This window comes from Prionailurus viverrinus, chromosome A1 (assembly GCF_022837055.1).
Source record: "Prionailurus viverrinus isolate Anna chromosome A1, UM_Priviv_1.0, whole genome shotgun sequence".
NCBI classification, from domain to species: domain Eukaryota; kingdom Metazoa; phylum Chordata; class Mammalia; order Carnivora; family Felidae; genus Prionailurus; species Prionailurus viverrinus.
Window position 1 is genome coordinate 15,747,516 of NC_062561.1, and position 20,681 is coordinate 15,768,196.

Here is a 20,681-nt window from a genome sequence, read left to right on the forward strand (position 1 = left end):
CTGGACTAGCTAATCTCTAAGCAATCTTTCAATTTTAAATTTCTAGGAGTATGATAACCTCGATGGTTAACAGATTACCTTTTTTAAAACCAGTGAGTGTCCACAGAGACACGGAACACTGGATTAGATGCTGAAGATATTAAAATTATTTTAATTCTTAGGAAGAGTCTAGGTTTCCATACCTGAACATAATTCTTAAGAGGTTCTATGACCCTGCCATCAGTATATCTTGAAAAAAAAAAAAAAATTTCTTTGTGTCTTATTTCAGAATCATTGAGGGAGGGAAAGGTTTAACCTTTTATTCCAGTGGTTCTCAAACTCTAGGTGTAAGCGTGGCCTGGGAAATTGTTAAAAATGCAGATTCCTGGTTCATTTCTATAGTTTTATTCAGTGTGCCTGGGATTGGCCTAGAAATACACATGTTTAAAACCAAAGAAAAAAACCTCCCCAGATAATTTTGACCTTGGATTGAAAAATACTGCTTTATTCTTGATCTATTTGGTGACTCCAGTAGATGAACCATAAAGAATATAATGGACAATTACTGGGCTTGATACACTGGGCCCACATTTTTAAGTGAATAATTAAAATAATTTTAAAAATTAAAGAAGAATTTAAAATTGCACAGAATAAATTCCTTATTATTTTTTCCTCCCAAGTTACTCCAACTTTTGTAGCCCAATAATACAAATTACAAAATGAAGAATTTAAGGTCTTTAGTGAGGGCAGTCACAACTTGTTAAATTTTAAGATATAGTGCTTTTCTAAGAGGAATAAAGTTAAAAAAAAAAAAAGGAAAAAAAAACAAACTTTAAATGTACTTAAATGTGCCATTAAAAGAAAAACTAAAGGTAAGCTGAATGGTTCAGAACTGTATCATTTAGAAAAGTTTGCCTTATATCAGAACTGAATGAGGACTCCTGTGTCTTAAAAAGAAAAAAAAAAAAAAAAAAGCTGCTTGCATCCTAAGTCAAAGTGAAGTTTACATCCTTTTTTGTAAACTCACTGAAAAAAATAATCAATTCCTAAATGTGTTAATCTTTCACACAGTAAAAAATTATTTTCTTTCCCTTTGAAAAGAAAATCATTTTTATGAAATTAAACATGAAAGCTTGCTTTTTGCTAATGAGTATGAAAAAAAGAAAAACAAAATCTGATCCAGGCCAGTTAGTAAAGCCTCACCTGAGCAATTGATTCTTTTTCCAAGTGAGCTCGAGATCCACATGCAATAGCCATTTGGTCCTGAGGAAAAAGCAGTAAAATGATTTGTCAGTATTTGAATATTATATTTGAATATCAATAATCAAATGTGTATTACGCTAAGCGAAATAAGTCAAGAGAAAGACATATACCATATGATTTCACTCACGTGGAATTTAAGAAACAAAACAGATGAACAAATGGGAAGGGGGGGAAAAAGAGACAGGGAAACAAACCACAAGAGACTCTTAACGACAGAGAACAAACTGAGGGTTGATGGAGGGAGGTGGTGGGAGATGTGCTAGATGGATACTAAGGAAGACACTTGTGATGAGCACTGGGTATTGTATGTAAGTGATGAATCATTGAATTCTACTCCTTAAGCCAATATTGCACTGTATGTTAACTAATTAAAATGTAAACAAAAATTTTTAAAAATAAATATTAATAAAAACATTTATTTTCAATCCAAGTATCTCATTTTTTAGACACTGATTTTTTTTTTTAAGTCACATTAAATATCTTCAAAGGTTTACTAAGGTATTCAGAATATGTACAGCTTCAAGAAGCCTGATTATACTTACTAAGAGGCCAATATTCAGGGCTAAATATCAGGGGCATGTACGACTTGAAAATTCATATTTTTAAATGATTTTTCTGATTAAAAAGACTGTATCAACATAGTTAGAGGGAAAAATAGTGGTATTAGAAAGAAAAGGGTATCTGCAGATGGTATGATTATATCTATATAATCATTACTTTCTGGAAAATCCAAGATTATCAACTACTATAGTAAAAACTACTACAAACATTAAGGGAATTAAAAAAGTGGAACAAAATGAATATATATCATACTTTAGTCTTCATATGTACAAACAATAATCAGAAAATATAATGGAAGACATTATTTGTAAAGTCAAGAAAGGAAAATCTAGAAATAAACTTTACAAAAACGTAGCAATATCTAAATAAAGAAAACATGTATATGGTACCAAGGGAAACAAAAGAATCCAACACATAGAAGGGCGTACCATGATCATGGATGAGAACATGTGTTGACAGTATCAAAGATCAATTCTCCCTAAAATTAATCTTTAAATTTAGTACCATACTGATAGAAATATCAAAATAATTTTCCATTGAATCAGACAAGCTAATTTTTAGAGTTAATATTGAAAAATAAAGAACCAAAAGAACCAGGAAAATTCTAAGCATGAGGAATGACTAGCCTTAGAGGATTTAATATACATTATAAAGCTATAATAATTAAAACTACAGTACTAGAAAATGAATAGATAAGTCCATGAACCAGAAAGGAAAAGCCAGAAACACACACACCACACAAATATGGATATTTAGAATATGACAAAGATGATGTTTTTAAGCAGTGGGCAAAAACTGAATTGATAAATGCTGTGGGACATCTGGGTAGCCACTTGGAAACCAAATTAAGTTGAACCCGGGCCACATACTGAAAAGTAGGATATATTTTGGATACATCAAAGATTTAAGTGTAAAATATCAGGAATAATTAAAAAAACTTTTTTAATGTTTATTTATTTTTGAGATAGAGAGAGAGAGAGAATGACTGGGGGAGGGACAGAAAGAGAGGAAGACACAGAATCTGAAGCAGGCTCCAGGCTCTGTACTGTCAGCACAGAGCCCAATGTGGGGCTTGAACCCACAGACTGTGAGATCATGACCTGAGCTGAAGTCGGACACTCAACCGACTGAGCCACCCAGGCGGCCCAGGAATAATTTTTAAAATGACCTCAAGGAAAACATAAGTACACAAAATCTAGAAGAAAAGATAGATCAATTTGACAACAATTTTTTTTAAAAACTGTGTAGAGAGAGGGGTGCCTGGGTGGCTCAGTTGGTTAAGCATCCAACTCTTGATTTCAGCTCAGGCCATGATCTCATGGTTTATGAGATCAAGCTCTGCGTTGGGCTCTGTGCTGACAGCACAGAGCCTACTGGGGATTCTCTCTCTCTCCCTCTCTCTCTGCCCCTCCCCTCGTCTTAAAATGAACTTAATTCTTTTTTTAAATTTTAACAAAAATCTAAGCATTTTCAAAATTAAAAGACAAATATATTGGGGGGAAATAGTGGTAATTTATATTACAGACAAAAGGATTACTTCCAAAATGCTAAAGTACTCCTACAAACTATTATAAAAGTACCCAACTCAGTTGGAAAAGTGGCAAAGTCTATGAACAGACTGTTCATAAAAGAGGAAGTGAAAACTGCTCTTAAACAATTGAAAACATCCTCAATCACACTTAAGAGCAAGGCGAACAGTGTTTACTATATGGTGCCTACACACTACAGGCAGCAATGTGACAAATGATCAAAACTAAAAATATACATATAATCTGACCCACCAATTCCACCACCAGGAATTTTCCTGTAAATAAACTTGTATATGTGGGAAAGGACTTTCATTCAGGGTTAATCATTTCAGTATTGCTTCTAGCAGCAAAGCAATCCTGTAGGTCTATCCAAAGGCATTAGTTATGATATTGTGCAAGCATAAGGAAGCACTCTGCTATATAAATGTGGCTCAGTCTCCAAGGTACATCATTAAGTGGAAACAACAGAACAGTAATAGTGTTACAATCTGCATTTTTAAATAAAGAATACTTATAGCATCTTCCAGATGGATATGCAAGAAATAAATAATACTGGTTACTTCTGAGAGTAACTAAGTGACTAAGCTGAGCAATGAAACGTGGGCCTCCTTTCACTGTTTTCTTCTTATACCATTTGACTTTTAAACCATTCACCAAAATAAACAAAATAAAAAAGTGCATATTGAAAAAAAAATTTGTCAAGCACATAAATTTACACATAGTAAAACTTTATTATAAAGAGAAAAGTCATGTATAATCTCACTACCTAAAAGCAGCCACTGATAGTATTTCACATATTTTTTTTGTATTCTTTTTTTCTCTGCATTTAAAACCATAGCTGAAATTCACCTATATGTCATGTTCTTTTCCATTTAAAATAATCCAAAAATTTATTATGTTCAAGTTCACTGTTTTGCATTAAAAGTAGAGAGAATTGGAAAATGAAGCCCTCATGTACCCACAATGTGGTTCAACAATTATCAATACATTACAAAAAAAAAAAAATACCCAATACATGGCCAACCTTGCTTCTTCTACAGCCCCTCATCAGTACCCCACTCAACAAATTGGCTGATATTTCTTTTACCTGTGGGTTCCCCCTACTTTTTTTTTCTTATACTTATTTGTTGAAGAAACTATGTAACTTGTCTTGTAGACTTACCCAGGTTTTTGGATTTTGTTGATTGTATCCACACTGGTGACATTTATCATGTTCCTGTTCCCAGTGTTCCCTGTAAACTGGTTGTTTGGGTTAGAAGCTTGATAAGATTCAAGTTTACTTTTCTTTTTTTCAACGTTTATTTATTTTTTTTGGGACAGAGAGAGACAGAGCATGAACGGGGGAGGGGCAGAGAGCGAGGGAGACACAGAATCAGAAACAGGCTCCAGGCTCTGAGCCATCAGCCCAGAGCCTGATGCGGGGCTCGAACTCATGGACCGCGAGATCGTGACCTGGCTGAAGTCGGACGCTTAACCGACTGTGCCACCCAGGCGCCCCTCAAGTTTACTTTTCAAGAACTTATCATAGCAGTGTTGCATGTCCATCTTTCTTTTTTGTGTCAAGAGTAAGGGCAATATTATATTTCACCATAGAGATTTACCATACTTTCACTGTTTGTGTATGTGTTGACTATTTCTAATTTCATGTTTTCAGAAAGGGGCTCAAAAGGACATCTTTGAATATAAAACTCTAATTGTACTTTGGATTTCCTTCTTTGGAAAAAGTCATACAAATAGAATACTAAGTTGAAAGTATGAATGTTTTAAATATATATGAGCCAAATTATTCTTCAAAAAGCTCTTTATATTCCCACTAAATGGGTATAATATTGATTACCTCATCCAATCCTTGCCAGTTCTAATTATTCTCATTTTAAATTTGCTAATTTTAAAAGGGAAAAATATAACCCTTTGTGATATATTTTCCTTTTCTTTTTTTAAATTAAATGTTTATTTATTTGAGAGAGAGAGAGAGAGAGAGAGAGAGAGAGAGAGAGAAAGGGAGGGAGTGGAGGAGGGGCATAGAGAATGGGAGAGAGAGAATTCCAAGCAGGCTCTGAGATGTCAGTGCAAAGCTCAATGCAGAGCTTGATCTTACAACTGCAAAGTCACACCCTGAGCCAATATCAATAATCAGATGCTTAACTGAATGAGCCACCCAGGCACCCCTAATTTCCTTTTTAATGAAAAGGTAAACTTTGGGAAATTTTACTGGCTATATTTTCTTTTGAAAATTATCTGTTATATATTTTGCCTACTATTTAGTAGTAGGAATAATTTCTTCCCTTCTTTTTCTGGCAGAGGTACTTTCCTCAGGAAGGGAGAGAAATGCTTTTCTTTATTTTATTTTTACTTACTTACGTATGTATGTACGTGTGTATGTTTTAGAGAGAGCATGAGCAGGGGAGAGGGGTAGGAAGAGAGAGAAAGAGAGCAAGCGAGAGAGAGAATCTTAAGCAGACTCCATGCTTAGTGCAGAGCCTGACACAGGGCTCAATCTCACAACCCTGGGATCATGTCCTGAGCCAAAATCAAGAGTCGGATGCCCAACTGACTGAGCCACCCAGGTAACCTGAGAATGCTTTTCTTAAAGAAGACCTATATAAAAAGTTCAAATAGTACACGGCAAATAAACTTCAACTTTAAATCCAAAAAGAACAGTAATGTTACCAAGCAATAGGAAAAAACAAAACAAAACAAACGGACCTCCTCCCACCTTTCAGAGACTAAATAGCATTAAAATGCCATTTAATTAAACAAAAACAAATAAAAACCAAAAGCTTTCATTTAAAATCTCCTAAAAGCTTTTAAGAGAATTTTGTTTATCTTCAGTTCTGGTGTAAGAACTGAATCCCTGGTACTAATGTCACTATCGCAAGGAATTCATCTAAACGGCTTTTAGAACAGTTAGTTATTTTTCAGGAAAAGATAGTCTTGTTTTAAAAACTGCTCATATTAGACAATGTATGTAAACATGGAGTCTCTTTCTTTTATGCCTCTTTCAGAGTATCACTAATTTTCTTGTAGTATTGAAAAAAATGAATATTTCAGTCACTGAATATTACAGCTAGCTTTTAAAAGTGGTAAATTGGTACCATATTGTCTTCTAGAAAGAAATGTTTAATCAGAACTCTGATACTTTTCCATTTAAGTATTTTCTCACAATTCACTGGGGAAAAGGAATAGACTAGAAGAACAGAATTGAAGAACTAGGTAGATCTAATTTATACTAACAATGATAAACAGTAACATTAGAATTAGCTCTGAGAATTAAGCATAAGGGCTAACGTTTATAATTAGAGATGATGGTTATTGAGTGCTGGACATAATGATAAACACTTGACATGCATTTTAAAACATTTTAATCATCACCTCAGGATTTCTTCCTTTTTTTAAATTAAATGTTCATTTCTTTGAGAGAGAGAGAGAGAGAGAGAGAGAGAGAGAGAGAGAGAGAGAGAGAGAAAGGGAGGGAGTGGAGAAGGGGCAGAGATAATGGGAGAGAGAATTCCAAGCAGGCTCTGAGATGTCAGTGCAAAGCCCACTGACCATCACTGTCCATAGGCTCACTGTCCATATGTCAGTGGTGAGGAAAATGAGGTGGATGGATTAACTTGTCCAAGGTCACATGGAATTTGAACCTAGGTGCATTTAATTCTGAACCCAAAATTAAGAAACCTACTGAAGTGGAAATGGAAATTGGCACAGGTACTCCATGAGGCAAACGTGACTCCAAATGAGATAGATATATAGAAATGAAGTTGAAACAATTTATGATGAATTCAGTCATATTCATCCAATATGGGCAGAAATGGAAAACTTAGCATATAAAAGCAAAGTACTGAGTTTAGAAAAATTTGTATTTATTAAAAAATTTAAAAAATCCTATACTCATTTTCCTCAAAAGCAATAAAGTTTCATTGTTAAAAATAAACAAAAAAATTAAAGAAATATAAAAATTTGAAAAGATATCCATAATTCCACTATCCACAGACAATTCCATAGGTAGGTAACTAGATATAACTCTAGCTATCTATATATATCCAGATGTTTAAAATTTATTTTTGGGGGGTGGCTGGGTGGCTCAGTGGGTTAAGTATCTGACTCTTGATTTCATCTCAGGTCATGACCTCATGGTCCTGAGATGGAGTCCGCATCAGGCTCTGCAATGAGTGTGGAGCCTGCAGAAGATTCTCTCTTTTTCCCTCTCCTTTTGCCCCTCCCGCACTTGGGCACATGCTCATGATCTCCGTCTCAAAAAAATTTTTTTCACCTAGTTGTATACAATGAATAGCATCCTTTATTATAATGAATTTAACCTGTGTAAAGTAATATTGAACACTTAAAATTGTTTCTAAGTTTTCCTTCTCTTTAAAAAACACTGCTATAATAAAAAATAAGCAAAAATGCTTGAAAATTTGTTTTTATACACATTCTTAATTATTTCCTTAAGATAAGTTTCTCAAAGCTGGGTTAAGAGATATGTATTACTGGATCAATGGATGTGAATTATTTAAACCTTTCAATTATTATTAAAAAATTTTTTTTTTCAATGTTTATTTATTTTTGAGAGAAAGAGACACAGTGTGAGTGGGAAAGGGGCAGAGAGAGAGGGAGACACAGAATCCGAAGCAGGCTTCAGGCTCCAGGCTGTCAGCACAGAGCCTGACACGGGCTCAAACTCACGGGCCATGAGATCATGACCTGAGCTGAAGTCAGACGCTGAACCGACTGAGCCACCCAGGCACTCCTTGATTTTTTTTTCTTTAATTTTATTTATTTATGTTGAAAGAGAGAGAGCATGAATGGGGGAAGGGCAGAAAGAGAGGGAGACAGAGAATCCCATGCAGGCTCCACACTGCCACTTTGGAACTTGATTCAGGGCTCAAACTGATGAACCGGGAGACCGTGACCCAAGCCAAAATCAAGAGTTGGACAATCAACTGAGCCACCTAGGCACCCAAACCTTTGATTCTTACTTTTAACTTGTTCTATAAAAATACTGTATCAAACTGCACACTCAACAAATAAATTTGGCAACAAAAGATGCCTAATTATTTTCCTCCTTTTAAATTAGGATATCTTCTCTTGACAATCATGAGGATTATTAAATTTATGAAAATTTTATGTGGTCAGCAAAAATTATGGTTAACATCAAGATTTCAATCTTCTAGAACAAGGTTGGCAAACCATGATTTGTGGGCCAAAAACATCCTGCTGCCTGTTTTTTCATGACCTATGAGCAAGAATGATTTTTCAAGTGTTGTTAAAAAAAGAGTATTGCAACAGGGACCACATGTGGTCTACGGAGCCTAAAATATTTACCCTCTGGTCCTTTAGAGAAAAAGTTTTGCTTTCTCTGTACTTAAGAGATATCCACTTTCAAGCCAGGTTGGTTGGCATTATATACCTCCTTTGATAGGCAGCTCTTGTCCTTCACAGGTGTGGGAAACATACTTTGTGATCTGCTGAGACAGACTGTCCTGAAAGGTCAATTACATATACTCTTCCTCTTTTTACATTTTCAAAACTATCTTCTTAATTTTTCTTTTCTCCCTTGTTTGATTTTCAAAAAGATCTCACCAGAATGCTGGGTCTATAAAACAAATGATTTGGGAAGTTCAGGGATCTGTTTTGCATGCTTGGTCGTCTGAGAGGGTGACACAAACATAACAGGCTCTTGAACCTGCCCATGGTCACAAAAAAAAAAAAAAAAAAAAAAAAAAAAGGAAATAATAATTGTCACATTCCTGTTTAAGGAAAAAGCCAAACCATGTATACATATATGAAGTTTTGGTGTACCAAACCCACATTTTGGCCCAGGACTACTGAATTGAAGACAAAGGAACATTCAGGGCCACTAGGTAGCAACTGCTCCAGACTGAAGGGTGTGTTTGGGTGTGGGGTGGTGGTGGTGGTGGTGGTTAATATCTGCCCCTATAGTTTTTGTCAATGCAGTTTTACTCCATATCTCTTTCATATGTTACCTTTAATCATTTGTGTCCTTCAAAACCTAAAAACTAAGTTTGTTGAAACTGTGTTTAAATGAGAATTAAGATCCAAGTCATGGCCTGAGGAATGACTCTATGGTTAATAGAATGCAGACTTTTTGTCATCTATTTTACCTGTTCAGGAAGTTTTGATTCTATTGTGAACAGTTAAGCAACTAAACAAGTGATCATCATATATTTTGGCTTAGAAAAATTATTGCAAACCCAAGCATATTTTACTAAAAGAGGTAACATAATTACTGGTTAAGAAATTGAAAAGCTGGAGCCAAATAGCCAAAGCAATCTTGAAAAAGAAAACCAAAGCAGGAGGCATCACAATCCCAGACTTCAAGCTATATGACAAAGCTGTAATCATCAAGATAGTATGGTACTGGCACAAGAACAGACACTCAGATCAATGGAACAGAATAGAGAACCCAGATATGGACCCACAAACATATGGCCAACTAATCTTTGACAAGACAGGAAAGATTATCCAATGGAGTAAAGATAGTCTCTTCAGCAAGTGGTGCTGGGAAAACTGGACAGCGACATGCAGAAGAATGAACCTGGACCACTTTCTTACACCATACACAAAAATAAACTCAAAATGGATGAAAGACCTAAATGTAAGACAAGAAGCCATCAGAATCCTCGAGGACAAAGCAGGCAAAAACCTCTTTCATCTTGGCCGCAGCAATTTCTAACTCAACACGTCTCTGGAGGCAAGGGAAACAAAAACAAAAATGAACTACTGGGACCTCATCAAAATAAAAAGCTTCTGCACAGCAAAGGAGACAATCAGCAAAACTAAAAGGCAAGCAACAGAATGGGAGAAGATATTTGCAAACGACATATCAGATAAAGGGTTAGTATCCAAAATCTATAAAGAACTTCTCAAAGTCAACACCCAAAAAACAAATAATCCAGTGAAGAAATGGGCAAAAGACATGAATAGACACTTCTCCAAAGACGACATCCAGATGGCCAACTGACACATGAAAAAAATGTTCAATATCACTCATGATCAGGGAAATACAGATCAAAACCACAATGAGATACCACCTTACACCTGTCAGAATGGCTAACATTAACAACTCAGGCCACAACAGATGTTGGTGAGGATGTGGAGAAAGAGGACCTCTTTTGCACTGCTGGTGGGAATGCTAGCTGGTGCAGCCAGCTGGCAAACAGTATGGAGCTTCCTCAAAAAATTAAAAATAGAACTACCCTACAATCTAGCAATTGCACTATTAGGTATTTATCCAAGGGATACAGGTGTGCTGTTTCGAAGGGACACATGCACCCAATGTTGACAGCACTATCAACAAAGTATGGAAAGAGCCCAATGTCCATCGATGGATGAATGGCTAAAGAAGATGTGATGTGTATATATATACACACACACGCGTGCGCACACACACACACACACACACACACACACACGCACACACACAAACACACATGATGGAGTATTATTCAGCAATCAAAAAGAATGAAATCTTGCCATTTGCAACTATGTGGATGGAACTGGAGGGTATTATGCTAAGCGAAATTAGAGAAAGACAAATATCATATGACTTCACTCATATGAGGACTTTAAGAGACCAAACAGATGAACATATGGGAAGGGAAACAAAAATAATATAAAAACAGGGAGGGGGACAAAACATAAGAGACTCTTAAATATGGAGAACAAACAGAGGGTTATTGGAGGGGTTGTGGGAGGGGGGATGAGCTAAATGGGTAAGGGGCATTAAGAAATCTATTCCCGAAATCATTGTTGCACTATATGCTAACTAATTTGGATGTAAATTAAAAAAAAAAAAAAATTTAAAAAAAAGGAAAAAAAAGCAATTGAAAAGCTAGGATAAATGCTTTGCACTTAAAGAAAAAAGATATACAGATAAAGTATTTGGAACTAAATGTAAATCCTATTTTATTTGTGTGTTACACAAAACTCTACCTAAATTACATATATTTAATTTAAAACCTTAAAAGACCTTCTTCAGAGAAGAAATTGCAAGCAACTTTTCTAAATTCATTAAGAATAATCTGACCAGAACTCTAAGAGGAATTAAAAGTACAAAGTAGTAGTTAATTTCTTTTTGTTGTAATTAAAAATAAAATCAACTGAAAAAACATTAGAAGCCATTACAAATGTTCTGGAGAGTCAACACAATGCTGTAAAAGACATTTAACTATTGTCTAGTAGATTAGTACTAGTGGGTTAGTATCTAGTGGGTTAGTCATGTGGTCATAACAGGACTAGATACTAGTTAGTATCTAGTATCTAGTGGGTTAGTCATGTGGTCATAACAGGACTTCACTACTTTGAAACCCATGTTCTTGTTTCATTATTTTCAGAACTAGTTCTGAAAATTCTAGTCAATTTTTATTTGGGCTCAAGGGAATATATGCAAGCCACGCTTATCAGATTTGTGACTTAATTGAGAAGGGAACGGCAATTTCATTAAAGATGGAAAAAAAGCCCTACACCCTAAGAAACAGAAATCAAATATGCTGATGTTTAATAAAGAGCCACACTTCTGTTCCTAAATAAAACAAGGCAAAAGAAACACAGAAACAAAAATAACTGTGCCAGTTTGAGGACAGGGAGACAAGGTTCAATGGCAATGGCACTGCATATGAAAAAGTTGGCTACATGAGGTAACAATGTAAATCCAGTATAACCAGATCCATGCTAACTGAAGCATCTTCAGTGGAAAATGACCAGGATGATAACAAAAAGAAATATGCTGTTTGAAAACTGGAACTATTGACAGCTTAGAATAGAGAAGACACATGGAAATTGCTTTAACTCTCCAAAAGGCTGTCACAAAGGAGAAGTAGACTATTTTGTGTAGCTATGAAAAACAGAACCAACCAAAGGGGATATCAAAAGGAGGCATATTTGCATTTAATGCAAAAAGGAACTCTAACTGAGTTGAGATACATGGGCTGCTTGGGCATCACTACAGCTATGCAAGCAAAGACTAAAAGATCATTTGGTAATTATAAAAAGTTTCCAATACTAGATAAATGACTGAATTAGCCCAAGGGTCTGTAATCTATAGGCTGTGGCCCAAATCTGGCCTGCTGCTTGGTTTTGTAAATAAAGTTTTATTGGAACACAGGCATGGTCATTCAATTATGTATTATCTAGGTCTGCTTTTGTGCTACAGTCAGGGTTGAGTAACAACAGACACTGTATGTTGAAGCTGAAAATATTCACTCTGTGGGCCTTTACAGAAGAGGTCTGCCAACCTCTGAATTAGATAATCAAGATTTCTTCTAATTCCTCTATGAATGTTAGCTTCAGAGTACAAGTTTTCTGAGTAATGCCCGACTGTTTATGAGTTTTGTCATAATTATGAGTAGGCAGCATCCCAATTCAAAAATAATTATTAGAGTTGATCCAGACAGTGGATTTTAGAACTTTGTCACTTCTCTGCCTCCTTCAAAAAGAGATATATGATGCATATTGATTAAAATTCTTAATAAACTGAGTTCAAATTCATTCAAGTGAATTGTGATATACTCTTAAATAATTAGACATATTGTGAGGTGCTGTAGACCAAGGCTGTGAATTAAAAGTTTAATCATCATCAAATGCTTTCATTCTTTAAAACTCGATATTTACAGTAACAACGCAGTAAATTAGCTTATGATAATGAAAAGGATGGCATCAGAACTCCTTTCCTTTTCAGAGTTGTATAAAGGGAATTGGGATTCACAGAAGGTTCAGATTTTTCTCCTGTTTATTGTTTGGTTCACCCTCTAACTTTGGCTAAATTACTTAATTTTTCTTTGCCCTACGTAGAATGACACAAAGTCAGCTGCAAACAACCTGACATCTTCCATCCTCCCTCCCATCCATGGCTCCCCCAAGCTAGAGGCATAATGCATTAGAAACATTTACCAAATCTTTGTCAGTTCTCTGGGAAGGACTAGGGGAGAACTGGGGAGAACTAGGACAGTCCTGTTGACAATCATGAGGGTATTAAATTTATGAAAATTTTCTGTGGCGTCTCTTTTAATATCATTCTGTTGTTTTGTCCTCACTCTTTCAAACGCCTGTGTTGCTGAATTATTTTCATTATTTGTTCAGCAAAAATACTTTGGTATGAAACTTTCTTTTTCTATAGTAATATGTTCGTATAGCTGACATTTATTTCATTTTGTCGTGACTAACATGGGTAGCACTTGTACAGTACAAGGGAATTTTCCTTGATACACAGGTATCCCCCGCTTTTCAAAAGTTCTTGTTAGGCCATGTTGCTTTTATAAAAGACTGACAGTAGCTGTGTCTTAAGGTGTCAGAAAAGCCTAAGGGAGGTTATTTTTTGGGTCAGGGAACATTCAAAAAAATTTTCCACATGAATTAATGGTAATTGCTTCTGTGCTTTATGCCATCTGGGCTTACGAATGAGAACACTCTGCTTCTGGATAGCAGGGGAAACCTGTACTTCTACCTTTGGTAGCCCCTGGTTTTCCCCTCTGAACTAGAGTTTCAAGGCCTGAATATTACACCTGGGGGAAGGAGGGAGCTCCCTTAGAGCTCAGTGTAGCTTTGGTGGGTTATATGGGTTCTTTGTTATTGTGAGATTTTGCCATGTCCTGTACAAGGATACACTCCACTGAGGAAGGGATCTAATCACATGGATCTGTGCCCTAACTTAGCTTGAAGCCCTGAAACTGGCAAGCCCTAGCAGTTTTTCTTGCTATTGAAATCCTGGGATACTGTGTGATAGCAGGTAGGTGTACTAATGTTGTCCCAGGGTGCTTATTCAATGTCTCAGTCTGATTCTTTCCAGGTTGGGACTATTTGGTAAAAAGCTCAGAATTTGGTAAATTCGTCTTTCTCTAAATGGCCTTTATTTTTATTTATTTATTTTTTTCAATATGTGTATATATATATATATATATATATATATATATATATATATTCCCCCCCCCCCCCCCAATATATCTAAATGGCCTTTAAAGAGTGGAAATGGCACCAGGAGTTTTCTTTCTTTGACTTCCACTTTTTTTTTTTTTTTAATGAAACGTTGATACCTGCTTTATTCGTAATTGCCAAATGATGGAAACAACCCAAATGTCCTTCAACAGTTGAATGGATAAACAAACTGTCATACACCCAAGCAATGGAATACTGCTGAGCAATTAAAAGGAACAAATTATTGATAAACAAAGCAATATGGATGAATCTCAAATGCTGAATAAAAGTCTATCTCTACTTTTTGAAACTATGTCATGAAGGTGCACATGATCTTTACTGAGTGGTTCCTGCTTAGGTCTGTTTCATCAAAACCAAGTCTCTGTGATCCAGTTTCATTTCACATCTTTACCTGGGAGGCTCCATCTAGGCTTTTAAAAAAAAGCCTTAGTTGAATATATAGATAATAAATATTAAAACTCTGATAGAAGGGATTGAAAATGGAGTGATATGGCCAGAATATTAAATAAGTAATTGTTAAGTAAATCTCAGACCATCAGTGAATGCTTATAATGATTTGCTTTTCTGTGGGACCGTATACAGGAATTTCACACACAAAAAAAACACCAGTTTTTAAACTTATATGTAAATTCCATTTTTTTGTTAGTTTTTGTTTTGTTTTGTTTTGTTTTTTAAGTAGGCTTCACACCCAGCATGGGGCTTGAACTCACAACCCTGAGATCAAGACCCGAGATCAAGAGTCGGGATCCTTAACCACCCAGGCACTCCCGTAAATTCCATTTTAATGTTACTTTAGACTCCCCGTGTTCTTGACTGAAGATTATTTAATCTATATTCTCATACTCACAGGCCAAGGCTGTAGATCATTCAGTCCCTTTTCTAATTTCTCAACATCTGGAAACTTTGTGGCTCCATCAGCATCTGCCATAAGGATCTTTTCTCCTCGAGAACTGAATATACCCTGTATTTAAACATTTCAATTAAAAGAAAGTTGCTTAAAATTAAGGCTAAATCCAATGACATATCAGTTTGTTCTGCTTGACTTAAGATAACTAATATTAGAGGGGCGCCTGGGTGGCGCAGTCGGTTAAGCGTCCGATTTCGGCCAGGTCACGATCTTGCAGTCCGGGAGTTCGAGCTCCGCGTCAGGCTCTGGGCTGATGGCTCAGAGCCTGGAGCCTGTTTCCGATTCTGTGTCTCCCTCTCTCTCTGCCCCTCCCCCGTTCATGCTCTGTCTCTCTCTGTCCCAAAAATAAATAAAAAACATTGAAAAAAAAATTTTTTTTAAAAAATAAAAAAAAGATAACCAATATTAGATAATCTCATATCTAATACTAGGTGTGAAATGGCAGGATGCCAAAGTTCCCTGAAAACAAATTAACATTGATAAGATTCTTCCAAATGTATCTAATGCCTAGTTCATGATTTTAAAAACTTTGTGAGGTCTTACCACTATTACTTTGGAATATATCATGATAGGAATATAGATTTGGATGAATAAAAGATATCCTACATCAATAAGAACAAAAGTAAAATATCTATCATATATGTTATATATGCGTTGTGTGCATATCAGGAGCTACTTTAGGACAGCATATAAAGAACATATTTATGAGTGGATTGAACAAATACAATATATACAGACTTGCTGTGAAACCCACCATCAGATAGATCTTTAGTATTCTTTGTTTTTTTGAACGTTTATTTTTGAGAGACAGATAATGAGCAGGCCAGGGGCAGAGAGAGAGGAAGACACAGAATCTAAAGCAGGCTCCAGGCTCTGGGCTGTCAGCACAGAGCCTGACATGGGGCTTGAACCCACCAACCATGAGATCATGACTTGAGCCAAAGTCGGAGGCTTAACAGACTGAGCCACCCAGGCACCCCAGTATTCTTTATTATGGAATCTAAAGCAGTTTAAATTAATTGTTGAACAAAGAAATATGGAATGTCACTAAAATTTGGGAAGCATGGATATATCCAAATACTATTTTATGTTATTTGAATCATCTGACACTTAGCAAAATTATGCCTCTCAATACTGAATCAATTGGCCTTTTGTGCAAAATATGGCTCTATCAGTGTACATTTCACATGGAAACAAACTACACATCAACTCTTAATTCATGGTCCATTTGAGTGAATTCATTGTTTCTTAAGTATAAATATATGTATGGCTTGATACAGGAGAAATATAGCTTCTGATATTACTTAACAGTATGTGAATATAGATAAGATATATACAAATGTAGACAAAACTTTGATCATTTATTCTATGGGATAAGCCCACTAATTAGTTTCTGTAATTTTTTTTTAGTCATATCAGTTAGAATACAGGTGAGGGGGCTTGGGTAGTTGAGTCTTTTGAGCATCCCACTCTTGATTTCTGCTTAGGTCATGATTCCTGGGTTGTGGGACCGAGCTCTGAGTCAGGCTCTGTGCTAAGTGTAGAGCCTGCTTAAGATTCTCTCCCTCTCTCTCTCCCTCTCCTTCTGCCCCTCTTCCCTGCTCGCACTCTCTTTTTTCTCTCTCGCTCTCTCTCAAAAAAAAAAAAAAAAAAAAAAAAGAATGCAGGTGAAAAGGCAGAATAAAAATGTTTTGTTTAACATCTGGACAAAAAAAAAACTGAAAAAAAAAACAACAAAGGACTATTTCAGCAATACATGTTAAGGGTGAACTGGAGGTAATTATTTAACATTATGGAAAATGTCTTTGGCTTTAAATCTTGTTTAGTCCACTTTATTATTTTATCTTTTTAAAAAATTTTTATTTTAGAGAAAGAGAGAGAGCATGACCAGGGGAGAGAGGTGGGGGAGCAGGGGGGGAAAGGGAGGCGGGGAGAGAAGGAGAGAGAGAGTGAGGGAGAGAGGGGGGGAGGAGGGAAGGAGGGGGGAGAGGGAGAGGGAGACAGACAGAGGGGGAGAGAGAGAGAGAGAGAGAGAGAGAGAGAGAGACAGAGAGAGAGACAGAGAGAGAGAGACAGAGAGAGAGAATCTCAAGCAGGCTCTACGCTCGGCACAGAGCTTAACACAGGACTTGATCTCATGATCCTGGGATCATGACCTGAGCAGAAGTTAAGAGTCAGACACTCAACCAACTCAGCCACAAAAACACCCATATTATTTTATTTTTTAAAGGAGGTTCTTCAATGCTGGCTATTCTCCACTCTACCAACAATGGCCTTCACTTCACCACCAAACTTCTTGAAAAGGTAGTCTATCCTAGTACTTCCCATTCCTGTCCATTCAATCACGCCCTATCCCTTCTCACTGCTTGCAATGTTCTTCCTCATGAGCTGCATTTCCCCAAGGCTTGGTTTCCAGCTGTCCTTTTTCTCTATACCTTCTTCCTTGCCAACTTAATGGGTTCAACTATCATCTGATGCATGTGGATTACTCACTCACATCTTCTCTACCAGGCTATTCTGGATACCACTACATGGTATCTCAACCTTAATATGGCTCAAACTCAAAGTTGTCTTTTAAATCAGCTCCTTCTCCAGTGTTTCATTCCTTCTATGGCATTCTCCTTCTCCTTGGCCTCCTCCAAGGTCTTAGGTAACTTATTCCTCTCCCTGATCACCTGATACAATTCTACCTCATTTTTGCCCTCCACCCCTACCATATTGGTCTCTCTTCTTCTGATGCTGCACCACCATCATAATCCAAATTAACAATCCACTTGTACCTTGCTTACACTACCGTGCTGGCTACTGTCACTCTGTCAAAGGTGAAAGCCTAAAAGTCCCTACCCTAAAAGTTCAGGATATGAACCCACCTACCCCCTTGAACTTACTCCTATAAAGTCAACCCACATGTACCACTAGCAGTTCGTGATTGTAGCGCTTTCTCTCATTCCTTTGGTCATGTCCCTCCTCTGCAAGCTCCCTGCCCCAACTTTTGCCTGGATAGAATTTCTAGTCTTCCTTGAAGATTCTGTGCAGAATTTACCTCCTATGGGAAGTCTCTGCTGCTGTTCCTCCCAGCTGGAAAGTGGCGCCATTCTATTACAGTGTTACAACACTATTAAAGTATGGTATCTTTAAGGATAGGATGGTGGTCTTTCATCTAAGTATCTCTAATAAGTGAATGGATGGATTTAAAGGCCACCATGATATTACACCAAACCTATTTTCTTTTTCTCCTCTTTGCATGGCTTATGACCTAGTCAGAGCAAGCTCACTGTTCCTAGTATGTATTCCAAGAGTTCTGAATTCTGTCTTGCTGCTCTTCTCTCAACATTTCCCACACACTAACAGAGATATTAGGTTACGAGCATGGATTTCAGGTACTAACCTAATCTAAATCTTCATTCTGACTATTAATAACCATGTGATCTTGAGTAAGTTGCTTTACTATGTGTCACTTCCCTCAACTACGTAATTGAAAAGTAGGACCTAACTCATGAGACAATATGAGGAGGGTTAAATGTGATAATTATGTTGAAGTGGCTAATTTACCGTCCAGCTGAAAATGACCAGTCGAGTGGAATAACCAGGTGGAAGCCAGTTTTCACCATTGCTGGAGGCTTGGCTTCAGTGGTATCTCCTTTGTCAACTTTGCTTGACATGTGCTTGAGACTGATAGTTACCTACTCAAAATCTATTCTTTCCTTCTGTTTTACTAATGGATGTCTCATCAGGTCAGGAATGAAAATGTGAGGAAAAAACATTTCTCAGCCTTCCTTGGAAATAGGGGTGCACTTGGGACACTGTTCTGGCCAATGACAATTAAGTAAATTTTTAGGTGGAGCTTCTAGGAAAGTTCCCCAAAAGGGGGCAAACCAGCCAGCATATGTCTTTTGCCCTCTGCCGCTCTCCTTCTTATCTGGAATGTGGATGTAATGGCTCCCAGGTACTCCAGGAGTCACCTTGTGTGAATGAGGAAAAAGGGAGTGAAAAGTTAGGAGGCAGAGTTTCTGATGACACAGTGGGGTTGCTGAATAAGCCCTGGACTGCTTGTACTTAGAGTTCTTTTTGGGGGGGGGGGGCAAAATAAAATAAACCTCTAAATCATTTAAGACACTATTTGGATTTTCTTCCACATATCTTGACTTGTGGTCTTTCTTCAGAGTATCTTGACTTCTACCTGACATGCCTCAGCTGAAAGTAACCTATCCTTTTTGGAATTTCTATAACACATCACGTGTACCTCTCATCAGTATAATCATCTTTTCTAGCAGACTGCCAATTTCATCAAGATAGACCCACATCAGATTTATCTTAGTTCAGGTACCATGTTAAGCACAGTGTCTTCATATAGGTAAACCTTAATATGTAAAAGCATTTTATAAACTGCAAAAAAATCATATACTCTTATTATCTGGTGACTGTATTAAAGACACACAGAGGCAGATGATAACATTATAAATTTTGATTAAGATACACCTATTCTCCTGAATTACCCAGTATATCATAGATATGGCATGATTTTTAAGATTTGATCACATTATATATAGATAAGTATATGAAGTTCTTGTTAAAACTAATTCACCACTAACCTGAAATGGTGGTATTCAATTAGACAGCTGTAGAAAACAAACATATTAGTCTGCAAAAGAATTTATTAAAAAATGTTTACGTTTTAGATTAAAATGCTGAAACTATGTATTACCATCCTAATAGCTCCGCCTTTCCCACGATTCTTCACCAGCGTGATCACTCGTACTTTGTCGCTTCCGTATTTCTGGCAATATTTAAAAGCTACCTGCCAAATTATATAAAAGTCAGAATAATATCAACTTGGATTCTAAGACAGTAAACCAGGTTTCTGAGTTTGGCTTAAATACTGCTATTTCCGTTACACTGTTCTTCTGACTAGATTATACACACTGTACATTTTAGTGGTCCAGAGTTGTTGAATTCCTTCAACCCACTAGGTTGAAGTCGCAATTCACCTTCCTGCAGAGGCAACAACAGAAGAGGCAGTGGCTGTCTCTTATTTTGACCCCTTTATTTATGCTAATGAGCTGCTTGAGAAAATAAAACCCATGCGTTGATCGACTGGTACACACTTGTGATCCTCCCCCTGACCCTGCCACTTACTGCTTAATGACTTACTTACATGTCAGCAACTGATCTTATTCCCCACAGAAGTTGCTCATATCCTGGAATATTTCCCCCAAATCTTTTCACTCAACTGCCATTATTTTTTGATTTACAATCAAAGCCGTGAAACAGTGATCTGTATTTGCTACACACATCTCTTCATCACTCATTTAGTCATCAACCCATTGTAGTATGGTCCATGCCCTTTGCTTTTCCACATCGCCTTTCTATATTACCTATCTTCATCAACAGCCCTCCCCCTCATTTTTTTAAGTAAGCTCCATGCCCAATATGGGGCTTGAACTCATGACCCTGAGATCAAGAGTCACATGTTCTACCAACTGAGCCAG

General features: G+C 36.7%; 1 protein-coding gene across 3 annotated transcripts in view; it reads right to left on the reverse strand.

The window, feature by feature from the left end:
- The window catches only part of ALG5 (ALG5 dolichyl-phosphate beta-glucosyltransferase), a 43,113-nt gene that overhangs the window by 14,749 nt on the left and 7,683 nt on the right, over nt 1-20,681 (reverse strand). For all 3 annotated transcript variants that reach the window (XM_047864093.1, XM_047864100.1, XM_047864109.1), the window contains 3 exons: nt 19,898-19,990; nt 15,133-15,246; nt 1,183-1,242 (listed from right to left, as the gene is read on the reverse strand). In XM_047864093.1, the coding sequence (XP_047720049.1) occupies nt 1,183-1,242; nt 15,133-15,246; nt 19,898-19,990 (267 nt within the window). The remainder of the gene's footprint in view (nt 1-1,182; nt 1,243-15,132; nt 15,247-19,897; nt 19,991-20,681) is intronic.